Source organism: Sander vitreus, chromosome 18 (genome assembly GCF_031162955.1).
Source record: "Sander vitreus isolate 19-12246 chromosome 18, sanVit1, whole genome shotgun sequence".
NCBI classification, from domain to species: Eukaryota; Metazoa; Chordata; class Actinopteri; order Perciformes; family Percidae; genus Sander; species Sander vitreus.
The window spans coordinates 13,671,092-13,691,916 of record NC_135872.1 but is presented as its reverse complement, the minus strand read 5'-3'; the positions used below and the strand labels follow the sequence as shown (position 1 = coordinate 13,691,916).

The window sequence follows — 20,825 nt, the reverse complement described above, 5'->3', positions numbered from 1 at the left end:
AGTCTTTTTCAGTTGCCTGTGTTTACCGTTCTCTTAATATATCCATGGTGTTTACTGATAATACATGGACAGCACAAAAGAAAAAGAAAAAACTCGTTTATTCACGCGAGATTTCCCGGTAATTAGTGGGCGCGAAGCGGTGGTGGTCCTCCCTGTATGCTGTATCGTGTGCGGCTTCCGCAAACTGGGTAAGCAGTCACTTCATAACATACCAGTCCTTGCAATTTCATATAACGACGCAAAACTAACAATGACATACTCAGCTGCTGGCTAAATAGTTGTTGACGTTCTGTTTAGCACGTAACGATAGCGTCAGTTAGCCAGTTGAGCTAGTTTTATAACGCAGCTAACGTTAACCTGATAGAACTTGTCACTGTTATCGTTTCACCTGCGTCCATTAACATTATTCTGTCGGTTTCAGATAGACATTACGCAAAACAACAAATCGCGTTTGGTTTTAGGAGAATAAGAGTCGCTGTTAAAAGTTCAAGTAACAACTTGACTCTATGCTAGAAACTATGCGGTGTTTACTTTCAGTTTCTTTCTCCCCAAATGTGGTTAACGTCAGGTGACCAAGATGTCTAAAAGGAAGAGCAGCCCTATCAGTGACAACACCAACAAACGGGTCAAACCTGCGGTGGAGGAAGACGTGGAAGATGAAACAGTTTCTAATGGTGACCAGGAAGATCCTCTACCGAATAGACAGGTTACGTCACTGTCATGCTGTAAAATATATCTTCTAGGTTTTGTTCCTACAGGAACATGTCTATTTTTTGTTTTGCTTCCCTTAAGTCTGTGTGTCTTAACTGATTCTCTCAGAATGTAAGTCAAAGATAAGAAACTTGCAGAGTATACTATTGTATCATATAACATGTATTGAGGGAAATTACATGCCTATTTCTCCTGTGTTTATAGGTGCCATGTGCTGATGAGGTGGTGAGTGCAGGAATTGTGGAGAGCATCACACTGAAGAACTTCATGTGCCACTCTCACCTCGGCCCGTTTACTTTTGGTTCCAATGTCAACTTTGTTGTTGGCAACAATGGAAGTGAGTGTAACCACTTAACAAGTGGGGTATTCCAGAAAAAAAGGATTAACTGAACTGAATTAAGAGAATTCATAGTTTCCCATTTCTGAAACCAGGTTTACTGGAAGTCTGTTCCTGATACTATAGCAACAGATTCCCTTAATTTGCACTAATTTGTTATATGGGAGGTTAATGGGATCATAATCCCTTAATTGTCCCAGACCAGTTTTCAGGCTCTACTCTTTATCAGGGTGCTTAACTACTGGTACCATATTTTGACCAGACTGAGAAACAGCATTTTCTCTGACTGATTTCTCTGTGTCTCGGCAAGTTGTTCTTGTTATTCTATGACCATAAGTCAGATTGCCTATGTAAATATAAAGGCCAGCAGCATTTTGATGTATAGCTGTTGCATACAAATTCTAGTGAAATGTTTTGCATTTAAATTCATTAAATTAAATTAAATTCTATTTCATCCGCAAGTGACTGTGTCAAGCCAGGCAAGTAATCACATACAGGGAGGTCACAGTGCAGCCGGATACTTTACAAAATAAAACAACATTTCTAAATAAAACACCCAGGTTAATGGTGATTTTGGCTGTCTTGACTTCTCAGCTGTGTTTACAGCGAGATATGCGATGAGGCACGCGGAGAGAGAGACTGACTGACGGATGGACAGACAGAGTGACACACACACAACCAAAACAGAGAGAGAGAGAGAGACGTTCTGTAGAGTGGAGAGGACAGGACAAGGATTGCTTTGTGACCGTCGCGGAGAAGTGCGCGATCAGGCACAAATCTACGCTTCACGGCTATTCGTGGCGCTTCCGTGTGCAGTGTGTTTCTGCTGTTAGTTGGATCTATGTAATGACTTAAACATAAATCATGTCTTTACATATATGTAAACTTAAGTCAGGCTTTTTGCTATACTGTACATGTTGGCTAACCTTTCTGGAATACCGTCTGTTCTTTTGTGTCTGTCTTATTTTCTATTTAGTTCTTTTGTTAATTACAGTGTCTGCAATCTTTTTTATTCTGTGCACAAACTGCTTGTGTGACAGGTGGAAAGAGTGCCGTTCTGACAGCTCTCATAGTTGCCTTAGGTGGGAATGCACATGCCACAAACAGAGGATTATCACTCAAGGGATTTGTGAAGGAAGGAGAAAGGTAAACCTTGCACGACATCATGTGATGTACATTTGTTTTGTCATGCAGGTTGTAGTGGCCTTTAAGGGCCTGTCTGTTTAGGCAGACATTTCATTAATATGACTTTAAGTGGCTCTTCTTACCCTTACTTACCTTAAATAAATTGTAGTGTAAACTAATCTTCCAAGAAGGCTTCTTTGCTTAAATTTGACGATGCATACAGTATCTTTGTCGTTACTCTTTGAGAGAGTAAAAGTCCCATTATATATGTGAAATTGTGCAAATTATCACATGCAAAAGTAATGTCTACTAAATGCTTCACTTGACTGGCAATAGATTTAATGTTTGTTACTCTCTTTCTTCAGCTCAGCTGATGTATCGATTACCCTGCGTAACAAAGGAAAGGACGCTTACAAACCTGAGGTGTATGGTACAGCCATCATAGTAGACCTGAGAATAACACGTGACGGGTTGAGAACCTATAAACTGAGGAGCAAATCAGGTAAAGACCATGAAGAGTTACGAATTAATCTTTTCCCATTTTAAGTATTTGATAAGACTACTGCTACACTATGCTACTACAACAATTTATCATATTTAAGTAGTCATTGTAAATGTTTACCACCTTAAAACATTTCTAAACCATTGATGACCTTAAAAGCTAAATAAGTGCAGAGTGCAAGGACAAATATGACCGAAAGCTTAAATGATAAGTCAACCATCAGTAAATGAATAGGCAACTATTTCGGTGGATTCATCATTTAAGTAATGTTTTCACCAAAAATGGCAAACAGTTGATGACTCCAGCTTTTTATATGTGAGATTCTTCTGCTTTTCCACGTCTCGACACATTATAGTAAAATAAAGCAATTTCACTATCCAAAGTGAGACCCACTGTAAGACAAAGTGTAAGCAAATGACCACTTCTGGTAGCTGCTTCTAAAGCTGAATCTATATTATTTGGGAATCATAAACACATTTATTTTTACTGTTATAGGTCAACTTGTGTCAACCAAAAAGGAAGAGCTGTTGTCCATTCTGGACAATTTTAACATACAGGTATGAGCTATGCAAACCATATACAGTATAGTGTTGTTTAATCTTCCTTACAACAAAATGAAATCCTGCTGGATGAACCTATGTTAATGTGTTGGTGAGAGGGAGTCATTACCTTTCTTCCAAAGGTCAACAATCCTGTGTCCGTTCTGACTCAAGAGATGAGCAAATACTTCCTTCACTCCAAAGGAGAGGGGGACAAATACAAGGTAATTATACAGTATATGACTACACTTTTTTTAAATGATAGTTATTTTTTATTTTTGTGAAATTTGAGTGTGATTTTAAAAACTTTATTTTTATTCCTCTTGCAGTTTTTTATGAAAGCTACCCAACTGGAGCAGATGAGAGAGGACTTTACCTACATCAAAACCACCAAGCATATCACAGAGGATAAAGTTGGGCAACATAGTGAAGTAAGACTGTATGGCTGATATGTTGATATTATAAGCAGCTATAACCAGTATTTAACAATTACGATGTCTTAAATGACAATGTGAAAGTGGTCGCTAGTAGTGATGAACCTTACAAACTTACGACGCTTGTTTACCAGTCTGACCTGTAAATTTACTGTTTTGGTTCACTGCTCTTATAGCGTTTTCAGTCACAGCATTTTTTGAGCGAAAACCCCCCAAAAACCTACTCTACACTACCTGCTTAGCACCAGACAGTGCCAGACAGACCCAGTTAATGATTAACTGGTGAACATAGTGGAACATTTAGCTGCTAAAGAACCAGATATTTCTCTCAGGAGTTGAAAAAAATCCAACGCAGAACTAAGAGAGAGTGAATATTGGACTTATCTCTGCATTGTGTCCACAAACACGGCTCCAAATGAATGATAATGTTGCTTGGTGACGGCTGATGTGTAAATAAGCAACTGTCTGCTAACAAGCTCACCATATCAACTGAAAAGGTAATGAAATGGCAATGTTTCCGCTACCCCCATGTGGCTAAAAAACCCCCGGTTATTTCAGGTTTAAAGGTGCACTATGGGTTCCTGCATGGTTTCAGCACAATTTCATTTTTGTCTCAAATTGTAGGCTTCTCTCCTTGATCTGCCCCCTGAATACACTGTGAAAAAGCCCGGTCTCGGGAGACAACACAGGGGTCGTAAACGTCAAACAAACACTAGAGGCACAGGATAGGCACCAAAATACAACAAAACCCTCTAGCCAATCACCGACAAGATGGTTGGGGGAGGGGGTGGGGGTTAGTGACAGTTAGTCATGACCATAGACATATATAAAATGGACCAACAGATCCCGTTGCTCTGGACGGAGACCAGTGAAGAATATTAGATGCACTTTTCCGGTGAGCGCTGAGCGTTACTGCGCAGCCTCCAACTGAGAGAGACGACGTAAATGTGACATGAGCAACCTGTCTGAAAGTTGTAAGTCTTCTGGTAGCTGTGCCAAGATAAATCTCAATCATTCCGAAACTTGCAGAGACAGAGAGCGTAGGTATATGTAAGGAGATAACATGGGCACAGGCTAATTATTGCTAACTAAAATGCTAGTTAACATTAGTAATTAAACTTAAACAGCTAATGTAAGTCGAAACTGCCTGTGAGCTTCTCCTCTACTATACGGTAATTCCTCTACTATGCAACAGTAAGTCGCATGGTTATGACACAATCGTTCTTTAGAAATAAACAATGGACAAATAGTCTTTAAACGCTTCAGATGTAAAGTTATTCGCTGTCAAAGTGGCACCAAAATGAATGGCAGTCAATGGGATGCTAACGGGAGGTGATGGCTTGGTAGCATCAAAATGGCGCCATAGGAGCTACGCATTCCTGGGAGAGGCTTACCCCCTTGGTCATGACAGTTACGGAAACATGGGGGGAGGGGCGAGCTTGTTTTGTTTTGAATTTACTTGGAATGTCAACAGAAGTGGCCATGCAGGGACTCATAGTGCACCTTTTAAATATATTAATGTAGGACTATAATATACTGTTAATCAATTGTAAGGCTTTATTGTGGATAGGATGTTTTATCCTTTGACCAGCATAGCTAGCTACTAAAGCATAGCTACTTGTCTTTTTGAATGTTTTATATGACCATATGCAATTGTTATATGACTGTTACAGTGCTTGAGAGACTTGAAGCGGAAGTACCTGGAGAAAGAAGACCGTTACAAGAACCTGGCGTCATTTGATGAAATGCAAACCAAACTGGAGGAGTTGCAGAAGCAAATGGCTTGGGCTTTGGTGAGATAATTTCCCCCTGTTTTGTCTACCAATTTGAAATTCCCAACCCCCTTCATCCACTCCCTGAGTAGCCTCTGAAACTGGATTAGTGCAATAATTACTTAAAAGGTCATTTATCTAAATATTATTGACTGTGATCTACATTTTGCAGGTGATTGAGATGGAGAAGGAGTTGGAGCCAATGAGGGAGAAGCTGCAGTCAGACAGACGTTCTACAGAGAAATATGATGAGAAGGTGGATGAATGGAAGGTATGATATTTCTGTAATATTCACGAAAAATCAAGTGTGGTATGTGTTTTTAGTATAACCAGTAATTACTTAAGTAATAAGCCAAAAGAGGCCGTGGTTTACAGTGATTTTTAGAACAGCTAAGCAGCGTTAGCCAAAAATGGCTTATTGCTTTTATAACAGTTACTACATAAACCGTGTGTATGCAATATTTCATAGATAAACACACAGCAGCAAAAAATGCAATAATTTATTGATAACAAATAATTATTCTTCCGCCGACCACGTGCAGTTCCTCCACAACATTTATCTGAATGGTTGCCAGGCAACACACAGACACAGCAAAACACAGATGCAGTGGAAAGCATGCTTAAATATTGAAGTGTTTGAAATGTTAAAGTGATTATCTCTGGTTATCGCTATTGTGCAATGGTTGAAGTAAGGTATTTCACAACGGCTTCACACGTGGCTCAGCCAACCGTAGGGACCGGAACTATCCGTTTCATTATTTTAATTAAATAACAACCACTTCTGTTTGATAACTCACACCTCAACGTTGCACTTGTCCATGCATGGCCCTCCTCTATCCTCTAACCTTTAACCCCCCTCCCCCCCAACTTCTCTGATCTGTTGTTATGTAATAATGCAGAATAAGCTCGAGGAGGCTGAGAGGAAATACAAGCAGATCCAGGAACAGTTGGAGGGGATCACACAGCAAGTCCAGGAGCTCCAGCCCAAATGTGCTGAGCTCAAAACTGTGGCCCAGAGACAAAATACCCTTCTCAAGTCCAGCGAGGTCAGTGTTCGGACAATGCATTAGTCAGGCTGTAAGGGTGACAGTACTGTCAGTTGTTTCAGTCATCTTCATATGAGTACTGGAAGTGATTTTAGGTTGTGAATGTTGTCCAAGGAAATGCAATGTAGAGATGTGACCTTCTTTTAAACTGAGTTACCTCAAATATGTTGTTTACTGGCATATGAGGCTTTGTTTAAAGTGCTGAGTGGAAATCCATAGCAACGAGGGTATTCGGGTCCCCCACCAAATTGGGTATTTGTGAACATGAAAGTAACGAAAGGAACGATGTACCTATAATATACAGGGGTATGATTCTTCCGGATAAATCCGGAAATCCGGCTTTTCCGACCTGAAAATGAAGGTCTCGTAAATCATGCAAATCCGTTTTTTTTTTTTTTTTTTTTTTGGGGTCGGGGGTATTGGTAAACATAATGACCGGTCACTGCTGTCAACGTTTTTTCTCATGTCCTCATATCACTCGCAAGTGGTCCATTAATTTGTCACGATGTAACTTCATTCAAAGCAGAGCTCCACCAAAGAGCCTGCAATCGTTGCGGAAGGTTATTTGAATAAGAATTTGGGACGTGTGGGGGCGAACTATCTTCTTAGCTGAAGCCGACAACGAGACAATATTTTTAATTTATGTTGGCAATGCAAGTTGAAGCGACGTAGCAGATGACGTTGAGAAGTTGCAGTGAGGAATATTTTAGGAGCACCATTTTCAGCAGTGCAGAAAGGTAGTGGCCCGCACTAACTTAGTGTTGAGCCGGGAAACATGGCTAAAAGAGCTCTACAGCGAACAGATGTGCTGGGCGAGCCGTCAGTCGGTGGATGCTAACAGAAGCTAGCTGGCGTAAGCTGACAGCTGACCAACGCTACCAAGTGATCGGCGGAGATAGGGAGTACATGTATTTGAAAGAGTCCGGCAGTTGTGGCAGACGAAGGTCCAGTCGGGAGTTTGGATGGCGAGTCCACTGAAGTCCACTGTGGTCTGAAGGGCTAATCCTCGCTAGATCACTAGCTAGCGGTAACCGTTAGTCGGGAGGTTGACAGCTAACGTTAGCCAACTGAAGCTAACAGTCGATCGATGTTGAGTAACATACGTTACACAGGCTGGCAGCAGCACAGAGTCCAGAGTTGAAAAGTGGGGGAAGGGGGGTAGAAAGGTGTTGAGAATGACCAACACCTAATCTGAAACTTAGGGTACTTAATTTACTACGACCCGATCAGAGGTTACTTAAATTGGGACGTTGAGTCAAAATCAAGCACGTCACCTTCAAACGGGATCTCTGTTTGCAGGGTTCAGGCTGTACCGGACCCTCCTGGTGATCATGCTGCTCTGGGGGACCGGCTGCACAGTGAGAAGCCGCTGCTGACGGGCGCAGAGCTCTGCCGGAACTCCGACTGCTGTCTGTCCGCGTGGCCGTCTGACCGCATCAGTATTAAATTGAGACAGTTTAATTACCGGTTAAAACGTCTCGTTATCGCGTTAAATAGTAGTCTAATTCGGTACAGTTGGTTTTAACGCCTGATGCGAAGTTTAGGCCTATAGGAATACACATGAAAACCCTGAACAAGCAGCGTCGCTCTGCTCCGTCTTTCTGCTGTGCCCCATTCACGTAGTAGTTTTCCACTATGTAGGTTAAACTCTGCAATTAATCCGCGGTTCACATGAACTGCGGTGGTCCGTTACACTGTAGGCTATATTCAACATCACTGATTAAGTAGCCTAAGTCAATCCTAAATTTTTCAACTTGAGAGCAAAACATGCTCCTTGGGGGAAAAAGGTGACCATAAAGCCCTGTTCATGCTAATTAAACAACTGGACTTTAGGGTCAAGTGTTGTCGTATCCGGTCCATGTCCCGGATGTGAAAGCCCCCTTACTGGACTACTGAATATAATAATATTCCATTATAGTTTGTATTTTGAATTGTTACCTGCCACCAGAATTTTGTGATTTCCTTGCAATAAATATTGACATTTTTACCATAAAGTGGTGCCTAAAAATGTATCGGAATGCAGGAATTGAAGTCTTTTACCCTCAAAATTACCTGGGGGAGGACCCCCAGACTCCCTCCGCCCCTGCTTTGTCTGTTCCCGCATAGACAAATTCTGAGCAAGGAAAAACCCTGAAGTATAATCACAGACAGCCATAAAAAACATTTAAATTGCAGAGTTAGAGTTAAAACGGATGAAAAGATGGAGAACCAGACAGACAATATGTACAGTGTCAACAGAGAGAAATACGGACAATCGAACAGACAGTGACAACATACATACTACATACCTACATACTGTAGAGAATGACCGTAACAGCATACAAACAGCATAAATAAAAATTTGTTATAAACGTCTGCTCTTTAAAAAGTAGAAAGCATTGTTTGCCAGTTACATTAAATGTTTAAAAATCTGTTACATAATGTACTGCTTATATTATTTCACCATCTGTACACAAATGTAATTAGTGAATGCATGTGTCCGTGGGTGGGGCTGCATGGGCGTGGTAATGTGGGCTGGTGTGACTACAGTTTTGAATGTTTACACTATTCAAGGGATACAGTCAAGTGTCTTTGTTTTTGGTTCACTTAAAGCACTTAAACCGATGCACCTCAAGAATCCCAACAAAACCTGAACAGTTGTTGATAATAGGATTTGAAAAGATTGTGTGTGTGTGTGTGTGTGGTAGTAAGCAGAGAGAATGGGAGAAAGAAGTTTGTGTGAGGTGGACCTGGTCACCACAGATCCAAATCTTCTCAGCTGTTGCTACTGTCATATGCTGCACTGTCTCTTCATGTGGCACATTATTTATATTATACAGGGCTCTAGAGTGCGACCAAAATTTGTAAGGGTGCGACAAAAGATTTTTCCTAGGTCGCACCGGTGCACCTAACGTCCTTGCATCCGCTGCCTCTCCACGAGCGAAGCGATGTCGTTTATATCGATATGGTTTAATGTTGCGTTACATGACCCATTCCTTCTGTAAAGCCGTGCCTGTGTTTGGATCTCTCCTCCGCGCAGCCCCGCCCCCATTCACGCACACACGGCTCACCTGCAACATGGAGAGACACCGCACCGCCGGTCCACATGCTGACATTTGTCTACAGTTTTAATTATTAACAACACAGCTGTATATTAAGTATGAGGGAAACCTGTATTGGTACCAGTGTTTCCGCTGGTAACTCTCTGTTATTGCGGCCACCACGGCAAAAAACACATTTTGTAATATTTTGTGTAATTTGGTCCAGATAAACTCAACTCAATACATTTTTAATTGAAGATGTCCACCACAGTAAAAATCTGTGTATTATAACTTCCTGCCTCGTCATCTTGTCAGACATAATCTCAGCTTGTTGTGTAAGTGACCAGTGTTTCTATTCTTCAATTCTGTGTGCGAGCTAGGTCACTGTTCACAGATGCAAGGCTAACCTGAGGGACCTGGAAAAGGACAAGGTTCAGCTGTCCTCAAGGATAAATGATCTCAAGCTGAGGTACGACCTCCCCTTTTTTAAAGTCTTCCGTTGTGCATTTAAGTTGAATCATGTATTTATTCTGTTTTGACACGTCCTCACAATTTTTGTTGTCATCTTTTTTTTTTTTATCCCTCTAGCATCAGTCAGACAACAGGAGCGGAGAGCCAGGCCAAGACAGAGCGTATGGAGCAGATACAGGCTGAGTTGGAAAACATGAGACAAAAGAGTGCCACTCTAGGCCAGCAGATTGACCAGTATGAGCATGCCTGCAGCCGTGCCAAGGAAGAACAAGGAAAGATGAGGTGGGGAAATAAAACTGGGCATTAAAGAATAAATAAAAAATGCCTGCAGAACTATTAAGTGTTGGTTCCAGGGGTTGCCCAGGAAACTCCTTACACTGTGCATGACAGGGAGTTTTGAAGTTGAGCTGGAATTAAGGTTTTTGGACAAGAAAAGAATATCATTTACCAATCATACCATTATGTGAATCCATCCCTTAGTCAGTCTCTTTCAATGCTTGTGATACATTCTGCCAGTAATTCAATATGTAAATACAACAGAATTCGGCATTCCCCTGGCTTTGTTAGCTCCCTTCCAGCCCTCAGTAAACACAATTAGGATAAGATTATTTGGTCTGTTGGATGCATACTGCAGTGGAATAACTGAAACAGTAACAGCCTCTAACGTAATGAAAACACCCACCTGCTTCTGTCTTAAGGAGAGAGCAGGAAGTGCTTCAGAGGTCCATTGATGCCAACAGAAGGAACTTACAGACTATGGAGAGCAGTCGGTCCAATCGCCTGCGGCGTTTTGGAGAGCACATGCCCACACTCCTCAACGCCATCCAGGAAGCTCATAGAAAGGGCCAGCTCAAGCATAAACCTCGAGGACCTCTGGGTAAGACTTGGTGCCCAGTTGTGCATAGGTAAAAATTAGTGCTGTCAAAATAACTATTTAATTTCGATTAATTAATCTGAGAAAAAAATAACGCGTAAAAAAAATAAAAATAACGCAGATTAATCCATTCCATATTGAAGTTTGACTCTGAGCCATTCTAGCCACCATTCAACTGTAAAATGAAGGCGGGAGACGAGAATGTGCTGCCTGGATCATTAATTGGAACATTTACTTATAAAAATCTTCTTAGGGTTGGGTACCGAAATCCGGTGCTAATACGGCACTGGTGCCTTAACGACCGGTATCTACCGGACCAAATGGCAACGCGGATTTCGGCACCTCATTTTGGTGCTACTGATATGTCTGCGCTTCTCTCGGATGCTCTGAAAACGGACGTTAAAGGCAACCGAAACATTGCTGCACGTGACGCTAGTTAACACTATGCTCGACAGCAGCTAATGTTAGCCTACCGCTAGCTAGTAGCTGGATTAAACACGGTTACAATGCTGACAGCTAATGCTAAACGGTGTAAAGTTTGACTGTATTTCCCTGTAGAGGATTCAACACCGGGATGTAACCGTCTGCAGCTGCCGTTGTCAGAAAAACAGATGGTGCGTTCAGTGAAACTGGTAATCTACAGCCTCGTGGTGCATTCATAGTTATTGTTAAATGCCCTTTTCCCATCTAGTGGTTGTTTTTGTCATTCAACAGCTATTTACTAGTGAAATAAGTTATTGTTATAGTTATTACATTATTATTATTAAATCATTTAATTTTGACCACATGGATGCATAATGAGCATATGAAACACCCAGTTACAAAACACTTTGCCTGGCAGTATAATAAAATAAATATGTAATAAGATGTGTTCTTACTTTCATTAAAAACTGGGCAATATTGGACCCATGTTAAAGCCAGGTTTGGTCACTTTTATAAAGTGATAGGTTAACCCCCATTTAACCTTTTTTTCTGTCCTTCTACCACCTGTGCGAAGAGCCCAAACTAAAGGGGACATCTGGGACAAAAATGCACTTCTAACGGGCCTTCTCTTTTTACATTTCCTTCCCTTCTACAGGTCACCTTATTAGCCTGAAGGACCCAGAGCTGGCCCTCTCCGTAGAAGTATGTCTCAAAGGCCAGCTGCAGGCCTTTACTTGTGATAACCACGAGGATGAGAGGGTGCTGCAGGGCCTCATGGCCAAAGTGTTCCCAACTGGTCGTAGACCTGCCATCATCACCAGCCAGTTTCTCCCAAGTGTCCACGATACAAGATCGAGGTGAGGTCATGTATAATATTCACCAAAACACTTATTAAACGTGTGACTCCATATTAGTTGTTCACTGCCTGGAAAAAATAAACCGGGAACAATAGCATTGGTCAGCTTAAATTAATGTTAGCTCCAATGTACTCCAGTAATAAAATGTTTTCACTATGTAACATTACACTTTGTAATGCATACAGAATTTGATTGGAGTACATATTGATTGACATCAAGTCAACAACAGGTGGTTTTGAGTCTGTTTTACGTAAAGGACACATGTTGTAAGAATTTACACTTTTATTTAACTTGTATTCACTTTTATTCATTCAAATGGTCTTATTTGGTTTTGTCTTTGTGTCAGGGGTGTGAATCACCCTGAATACCCATCCGTGCTTCAAGCTCTAGAAATTGAGGACCCAGTTGTGGCCAACTGCCTGATTGATCAGAGGGGTATAGAGAGCATTCTACTCATTAAGGTAATCAGTTGCTTCACATCAATTATTGACTTCTCTGCATTGAGACATAATCTTTCAAGAGGGAATCACGATGCATCTAACCCCCCACCCCTAGTATGATGTCATATAGGGCTGGACGATTAATCGCAAATGTATCAACGTTGAAATTCTGAAGCTATTATCGACGTATTTTTCCCATGACGATAATTTAGATAATTTATTTCTGTTGATAGCCCTACTTTCTACTTTAAAACATTCTACCGCGTGTGCAGGGTCCGAAATTAACACTCGCAAAATGCGGGGGCAGGCCGACACGCACACACAAAACACTGGTGCACACACCAGACACCAGCCACTACCTTCTGTTTACTGATAGCTAGCGTTTAACTCAGGCTAATTAATTAGCTAGTAAGTGGCAATTTTTGGCAGCCAGCCTTCCAAAAGAAAGCACAATGAAATTAAATGTTAACCGATCATTAACCGTTGACTGACAAGCAGGAAACAGAGTCTCAGTTCACCCGTCCGGGAGGCTCTGACGCACTTACTGAACTCTGTGTCCGCGGACAGCTGTAGGCTTGTACCGGTGGTGTTGTTTTGTGGATTGTCGGACACATGCAGCCACTTTCCTGAAACTGCTTGCGGGACTGACACAAGTCTACAGCGGCCCGCGGCGTGTGTTTCCGGGCCTGTCTCCAGCGCCTCCACCTGCAGGTTGTCCGCTGTGTATAACTTGCCGGTCCTCATCAATATAGTTTCATGTGTCGCGTAGCTCTCCACAAGCAGAAAAAAGAGGAGCTTAAAATGCAACTTGCTGGTTCAAAGTTAGGACTAACAAGTTAATTAGCAGTTAAGATATAGATTGTATAGCCTATTTACATTTTTATCATGCAAAAGACGTTTTAAAAAAAAAAACTTTTATACAAAAAACGCAGTGTCCGTCGTCGAATCACAATTTATTTAAATTATCGTTCATTTATCGTTATCGAGGTAAAATGTGCAATTATCCGTGATTTTGATTTTAGGTCATATCGTGCAGCCCTTATGTAATACAACATACCATGATGTACTATGGTATATGGCATACCAATGTAGTATAAAGCTATTTTAGACATGTATGTGCTAAAAGTTTATAGCAGACTGAGTTAGCTCTTTGAATGCAACTTTTAACATCTGATCACACTAATCAAATCAACTCTGTAGCTCATTAGTCCATTTATTCCATTGTTAGTTCATCTACAGTCATAACACTTATAACCTGGGTTCATATTTAGCACCTTTGATGGAAGTTGGAAAACACAGGCGATACACAACAAAACACAACAGAAGATTTAATGCATTTTTTTTGTGCGCATGTGTGGTTGTGTAGAATCGAACAGAGGCTCGAAGACTGATGCAAGGGAAAAACCCTCCTCGGAACTGTAACCAGGCCTTTTCCAAGGAGGGCGATCAGATCTTTAATAACCGTAGTTACACCGCTGAGCAGACCAGAGCAAACTACCTCTCAGGAGATGTTGAGGAGGAGATCAGGTGTGTGGAAATCTTGTCTTGTTGTATTGTGTGTGTGTGTGTGTGTGTGTGTGTGTGTGTGTGACTATATTTGTGGGGTCCAAAAACCGGGGAGTACTTGTGGGGCCCAAAATGCTGGACCCCACAAGGTTAAAGGGCTGTTCGAGGGTTAAGACTTGGTTTTAGGGTTAGAATTAGGTTAGGGTAAGGGTTAAGGTTAGGCATTTAGTTGTGATGGTTAGGGTAAGGGGCTAGGGAATGCATTATGTCAATGATGGGTCCCCACAAAGATAGTGAAACAAACGTGTGTGTGTAGATGATGGACTTGTTTAGCTACAATAATATAGGATATACACACTGTACATGTCACAACAGGGAGTAGTTGTATACGCTTCTATCTTAATACCTTTTCTGTCTCTTGGTTCCTATCTTTCGCTTTTAGGCACTTGCAGAGGGAGATGGAGAACCAGAAAGCTCAGGCAAATCGCTTCCAGCTGCAGATGAAAAAGTTAGATGAAGATGTCAAACAGAACGATGGGCTGCTGAGAAGAACCCACATAGAGCAGAGGACTACCAAAGTAACACTTTTACCTCTCACAAACACCTTACTCTTATTTGAAAATTATTTAATGTCTAATGATAATTCCTTATCTTTTCTGAGTATCAGACAGGGAAATTGATAGTTCATACTAGGGATGTCACAATACCGAAAATCTAGTATAGTGTAGTCGTTAACGATACCACCAAAAGTACACAATACTCAATACCAAAGTCGTTACCACGGTAAAAAAACAACAACAGTAGTGGCAACTACGGTCATCATGATACCAGAAATGTAGTATGTAATCTGGAGAAAACATCATCATCATCATCATCTGCTTATAAAGCAAACAGAGGCTGACTGACCGCTGCACTCTGCACCTCATCCGTGCCAACAGAGGTTTCAATACGGCGCAAAGTTTTTTACTGCAAAAGCCTTTTTGACTGAAATCTGTGAGGCTAGAAGGAACCAAACAATTCATACATGCCACCAAACTGTGACTAGTTTTTTTACTTGAACCGTTTTGTTCCTAGCCTATGTATGTTTATAATTGGAAATCAATTAACAAAACAATGACAAATATTGTTCAGAAACTCTCATAGCAGTGTTTCCGTTAATTACAGTTTTTTAACCTGGAAAATATGTTGATATTTCAAATAGATGCATGAATCTAGAATACACCTTTTAGTCTGAAAAAAAATAATACTGCTTAATTAAAAAAATAATTTCCAAATCAAATTTCTAATATTTCACTATATTTTATGAATTTGCTCATGCTGTTTGTGTATTTGTTCCAGGACAAGATCACAAAGCTACAGCTGGAGCTGACAGACCTACAAAATGTGGAAGAGTCTCAGTCAGAGGACCTCAGTCCCCTGGTTTGTACAGACATCAATATCAATGCAGAACAATAATCAGACCTACTGGACTTAAATTGTACTCATCTCAGTAGATAGAAATGGCAAAGAAAATGTGGAATGTTGACTGGTCCCACAATAAATGGATGATCTCCAAAGAATTCACATTCAAGTCAGTTATATTTTTGCAATCAGCACAGACACTCCATGTGAAATGCGGTTGTCACCACTCAAAAACAGGAGGAAGATCTTCAGGAGATTGTTACTAAGATCTCGTCCAAGCGTGCTGAGTACGATGAGGCACGAACTAAGACGGCTGAGCTGAAGGCCTCCTATGAGAAGGCAGAGCAGGAGTACAAGCAGCACAAAGAGCAGATCAATACAGTCGCTGAGGATGCCGACCCAATCAAGGTAATGCTGTATTCCAACTCCAGGTGTCCAGATGTCTTGTCATTTCCAACTTAGAAAACCTAACTATTCAACTTGTGGAATGCCCAAATCCCAACATGTCAAACTTGTAAAATGTTTGTGTTAACATAAGAATGACCTTTAAATTATTGCTCAGTTACATGAAGGTTTTAACCTAGGGTTACATTCGAGCGATGTAGAGCATAAGACCAAACTTCATCTGGTTGATTATTCTCAGCGTAGTCTCAGCTGCCCGCAGAAGCCAGCATCCCCTGACTGCTGGGTGAAGTTCCTGTGGTTACTCTTTGTGTGCTTGTCCTTTTTATCATACTACAGGAGGAGCTGAGTAAGGCTGATCAGGAGGTGATGAAGTGCAAGCATCACAAGAAACACTATGAGGAGAAACGCAGTGCCCATCTCCGCAACATACAGACACTGCAAGCCAATCTGGAAAGCAAGGAGCAGGAACTTCAGGTACGCCAAACAGAGATACACGGGGCAAGTTAAGACTGAGGTGTTTATCACAGGGGGTCATGGTTAACTTACAAAATTTTAATCACAAGATGAACAATTTATTATCATTTTATTTAGCTTTTTTGCTTTTTAAACCAGACGGGGAGATGCACAACACTTGCAATATTCCAACAAAGCAATGATTTATTTTTGGTTCTTTTTTAACATTTGAGACCTTGTTTTTCTGAGTTCAAATAGCCATTAAATTATGAACGTAATAGATTGTGTACATTATAGTTTCACCAGCGTTGAATGTCAGTAATTGATGATTTCTGTCACACTGCGGTTCAGACATCTGTGGCCAAGGCCACAGAAATCTGTCCAGAGCGTCTGGAAGTACGACGGACAGCCAGGAGTCTGGACAGTGAGATCAACCGGCTCAAGGTTAAGATCACTACCCAGCAGGAACAACAGGGGGACCGTGAGGAGGTTGTGAGGTATGTGACTTAATAAGCCCTGGTATCTATCAGATGATAAAGTAATGATAAGTGTAAGCAATTTTTTTTTAAACTTAAATTTACATTATGAAATGTCTAACATGAAATGAATTAGCTTTGATATGTTAACCTTCCTCTGTCTTATCTTTCATCCACTTGTCTTTCTTTCCCATGTCTAGGCAGTATAATGAGGCTCTGGAGAACTACAAGAACATGGCACAGCAAATGAAGAACCTCACCAGCTTCATCAAAAGTCTCAGTAATGTTATGAACCACAGACTCCAGGTTTACGCTGAGCTCAAGAAGTAAGTTGGTGAAACTCTTTAATTAAAAAAAAAAAAAATAAATCTGTAATTGATTTTATTTAGTTATATTTCTCTTCAAGCTAATGGATTAGCAAAATCAAAAAAGAAACCTGTAAATTGTGAGACCTGTCTCCTGATTTATTACCATCCTTCCTTGTTCATTTGATTTCTTTTTACTCTGCATCTATTAGGTTACTCTCCGCCCGCTGTAAATACTACTTTGATAGCATGCTGGCCCAGAGACGCTACACTGGAAGTATGACCTTTGACCACAAGAATGAAACCCTCTCCATCTCAGTAAGATGAACATTTGTATCAACAGTCAGGCAATTCTTTAGCCTCATTTTCCTGCTAAAAATGTACACTGAAGTGTTCTTCAGTGTAACACCTGTGAACTGTAGGACATGAGTTTATTTCAGATTAACTCTGAGAGGCAGCCGTTGGCTTTGCAGCATGTAGTCTATTAGAAAATGGACTGAACAATGTAGCTGCAAGGTTAAAGTCTAAATGAGAACATGTTTAATTTTTTCATTGATTGTTATTACTCATAAAAACGTGAGATATGACGGCTACATCTTTTTAGCCAGGTTGTGTATATAAAGATTTCTCCTCCACTCATCTGTAGGTGCAGCCAGGCCAAGGAAACAAGGCTGACTTGAGTGACATGCGCTCTCTGTCCGGAGGCGAGCGCTCCTTCTCCACTGTTTGCTTTGTTCTCTCTCTTTGGGCCATTACAGAGGCGCCTTTCCGCTGTCTTGACGAATTTGATGTTTACATGGTAATAAGATACCGTTTTTATTGATGTTGCAAGTTTGTCTGGATAAGAGTGTACACTGCCTTAATTGCATATTGAGATAATTAGGGGTGTCACGATTTTGATTCTAAATTGGAAATTGATCAAAATAAGCTTTCAATTTTGATTATTAAAATCAAAAGCAGGATGGGTGATCCCCCTGTATTTGTTTTCCCTCTCTCTCCACCCACGCCTACTTGGGACGTCCAATGGAAGAAAAAAAAACAACACACAGATTTAACGGTCGTTAGCATACAGCTAAAGACACAGCATAATGTTAGCTTACCGGTAGCCTGCAGCTGCACATTTGAAGACACCATGGCCACTGCCTGAGTCGAAGATGACGGAGAAACAACAGAACTGGAAAATCTTCAAGTTATGGTGTGGCAACATTTTTCCTTTCCCATGTGTTATGTAAACAAACAATGGATGATAAAATATGTGGGCTCCTACAGGACTTAATGGTGCGTTCAGGTGCACCTCGTTAAACTCATTCAAGTGCAATGTAAACTCTGAAAAATTCAAACTATTGTCAAGTAGCCTACCCTTCTGCCATCTTATTGTGAAACTGGCGAAACTGCTACATTATTTTTATTTTTTGTTTTATTGAATCCACTCATGAAAATATTAAAACGAAAGTCAAATCGAATCATGGATTTGGAGAATCGTGACACGCCTCAAGATAATCTTTAGCTTCATAACATTGAATAGGCATTAGAAGGGAGAAGAGGAAGTTTGGAGAAAGTTCAGCGAGGTTCTTGACATTACATAAACTGTCTTTAGCCTTATTTATCAAAAGACCTCTCATGTTTTGTTCAATTAGGACATGGTGAATAGGAGGATATCAATGGACATGATGCTGAAGGTGGCTGCCGGTCAGCGCTTCAGACAGTTCATCTTCCTCACCCCACAGAGCATGAGGTAATCACTGATGGATCTTTGTTTATATATTTGTATGTCAAAGCAGTTTGACCCCCCCAAGATGTGCTTTATTGACTTTGTTACTATATATTCACTTAGTTAATGCTATGATGAAGTAATCCATTCAGGAGTAAAGGCCATGTGACTGTAGTTTGCTGCTTAGGTTCCCTGGGAAAGACCACCAGCCAACCTCAGCCTTAACCTCAAAGGCATGAGCACATTGTCACCTTTGTTGCTTTTCTTCTTTTTATTTCAGCTCTCTTCCAGAGAGTAAAAACATCAGCATCCTCCGTCTCAAAGATCCAGACCGTGGCAACAACCCACAAAGAAGTCAAGATGAGGACCAGTAGTATTGCTAGCTGGTAATTTAACATCAAATAAGTTGATGTGACCAGTAGCAGGTGCCATAACCTCCATCAATTATGTTTAAGAAGGGTTCAAGAGTGGTTCGGTTTTTAGGACAAGTTCTGTCAGTGATCGAAATACAATTTTCAGTGTGTTAAATGTTTTGTTCTACAACACTGAATGAAAGTACCAACAAAATGCTGTAAGCACTGATGCATCGAGGGTACTGCAAAGATGGGGAAGTATTTGTATATCCACTGACGAAATAACTGTTAAATGGTTTGACAACTGGCACGTTGAAGGAGATGTCATTGTAAGAATTTTAATATTCATTAAACCAAACGAGACAAATGTAATGTTGATGTTTTATATGCATGGAAGCAAATTTCCTCAAGTCTTTCTCTAACTGGACATCATAATTAAAGTTCTTTGTTCTTTTTTACCACACTGTGAACACAATCGTGCTTTTTTCCTCAGCTCATTATTCACTGGATAAAAGTCATTTTGATTTGGATCTGTGTTGAAACATTCAACTTGAAGCCCTGTTAAGGTCAGTCTTGTGAGGAGGAAGGATTTGCACCTTTAAGGGCTTTGTGCCAAATCCTTCACACAAGGCGGTCCATTGGAATGCACTTCCACTGTTAATATTTAATGAATACAAAACTGTGTTCTTATGGTACTGTAATAGTTTTATTTAGGGCTGGTCAATATATCAATATTACATCGATATTGTGATATGAGACTAGATATCGTCTTAGATTTTGAATATTGTTACATGGTAAGTGTTGTCTTTTCCTGGTTTTAAAGGCTGCATTACAGTAAAGTGATGTGATTTTCTGAACATTCCAGACTGTTCTAGCTGTTCAAATATTTGCCTTTAACCACTTGGTCATTATATATCCACATTCCTGATGATTATTTATCTAAAATCTAACTGTGAAGATATTTAGTTAAAGCACCAATTCTACCCTAGAATATCTTTGTGATATCTAGGTATTTGGTCAAGAATGTCATGTCTGATTTTCTCCATATCATCCAGCCCTAGTTTCACTGTGGTTGAGTTAAAAAGTGAACCACAATTGTTTTCAACATGTCATTAATCAGCCTAAATCAAATTGATTTAATGGATTAATTATTGAAAGAAACTGAAACTCAAAACAAAAGAAATCTCTGTTGTCACCCTCATGCTATAAATTATCCTGAAAATATTAATTTGCTCAGTATGTGGGCTATTTTAATACTCTATGTTCTATGCTGTTATTGCATATCCCCATTTAGATATCAGAAAATATTCAACAACTGAATTGTATACTTTAGAGTGAATCACTGAAAGGTCATAGGTCTAAAATTAAACTTAAGCCTCCCAGTTAAGATAAAAGCTTGCAGTTATGATCACATAATTATAGCTGCTATATTCTCTTTGACAACCAAACAAAGAAAATTAAAGTGCAGTGTCCAGTATACAAGCTACATAGAAGCAAGGTTAATGACCCAAGCAAAACACATTTTCCAGCCCTGACAGTGAAGAATGCTTTATTACTTGCTTTTGAAAAAATAAACTCTTAAAGCAGGTTGCTTTCAAATTTTGTTGTCGCACAGTTCTTCACACAGCATGAAATAGCAGACAGTGGTCAAGCTTTAAAAATAG

At 40.4% G+C, this 20,825-nt stretch overlaps 1 protein-coding gene across 4 annotated transcripts; it reads left to right on the top strand.

Annotated features, from left to right (window-relative positions):
• The first annotated feature begins 82 nt into the window (after positions 1-82).
• On the top strand, positions 83-19,624 carry LOC144533048 (structural maintenance of chromosomes protein 6). 4 transcript variants are annotated; one of them, XM_078274130.1, is made up of 27 exons: positions 83-188; positions 569-706; positions 916-1,048; positions 2,089-2,194; positions 2,539-2,675; positions 3,171-3,232; positions 3,358-3,438; positions 3,544-3,645; positions 5,322-5,441; positions 5,593-5,691; positions 6,320-6,466; positions 9,867-9,955; positions 10,075-10,239; positions 10,656-10,834; positions 11,910-12,111; positions 12,458-12,572; positions 13,918-14,078; positions 14,500-14,635; positions 15,396-15,476; positions 15,696-15,866; positions 16,200-16,337; positions 16,668-16,813; positions 16,993-17,118; positions 17,310-17,415; positions 17,744-17,896; positions 18,735-18,832; positions 19,089-19,624. In XM_078274130.1, the coding sequence occupies exons 2-27, from the start codon at positions 578-580 to the stop codon at positions 19,180-19,182; spliced, it is 3,276 nt and encodes a 1,091-aa protein (XP_078130256.1). In that variant the 5' UTR covers positions 83-188; positions 569-577; the 3' UTR covers positions 19,183-19,624. The 4 variants fall into 4 exon arrangements, with proteins under 4 accessions (XP_078130256.1, XP_078130257.1, XP_078130258.1 ...); XM_078274131.1 differs by lacking the exon at positions 19,089-19,624 and adding an exon at positions 18,128-18,292 and having other exon boundaries at positions 18,735-18,824; XM_078274132.1 differs by lacking the exon at positions 83-188 and having other exon boundaries at positions 569-674.
• Positions 19,625-20,825: the final 1,201 nt, after the last annotated feature.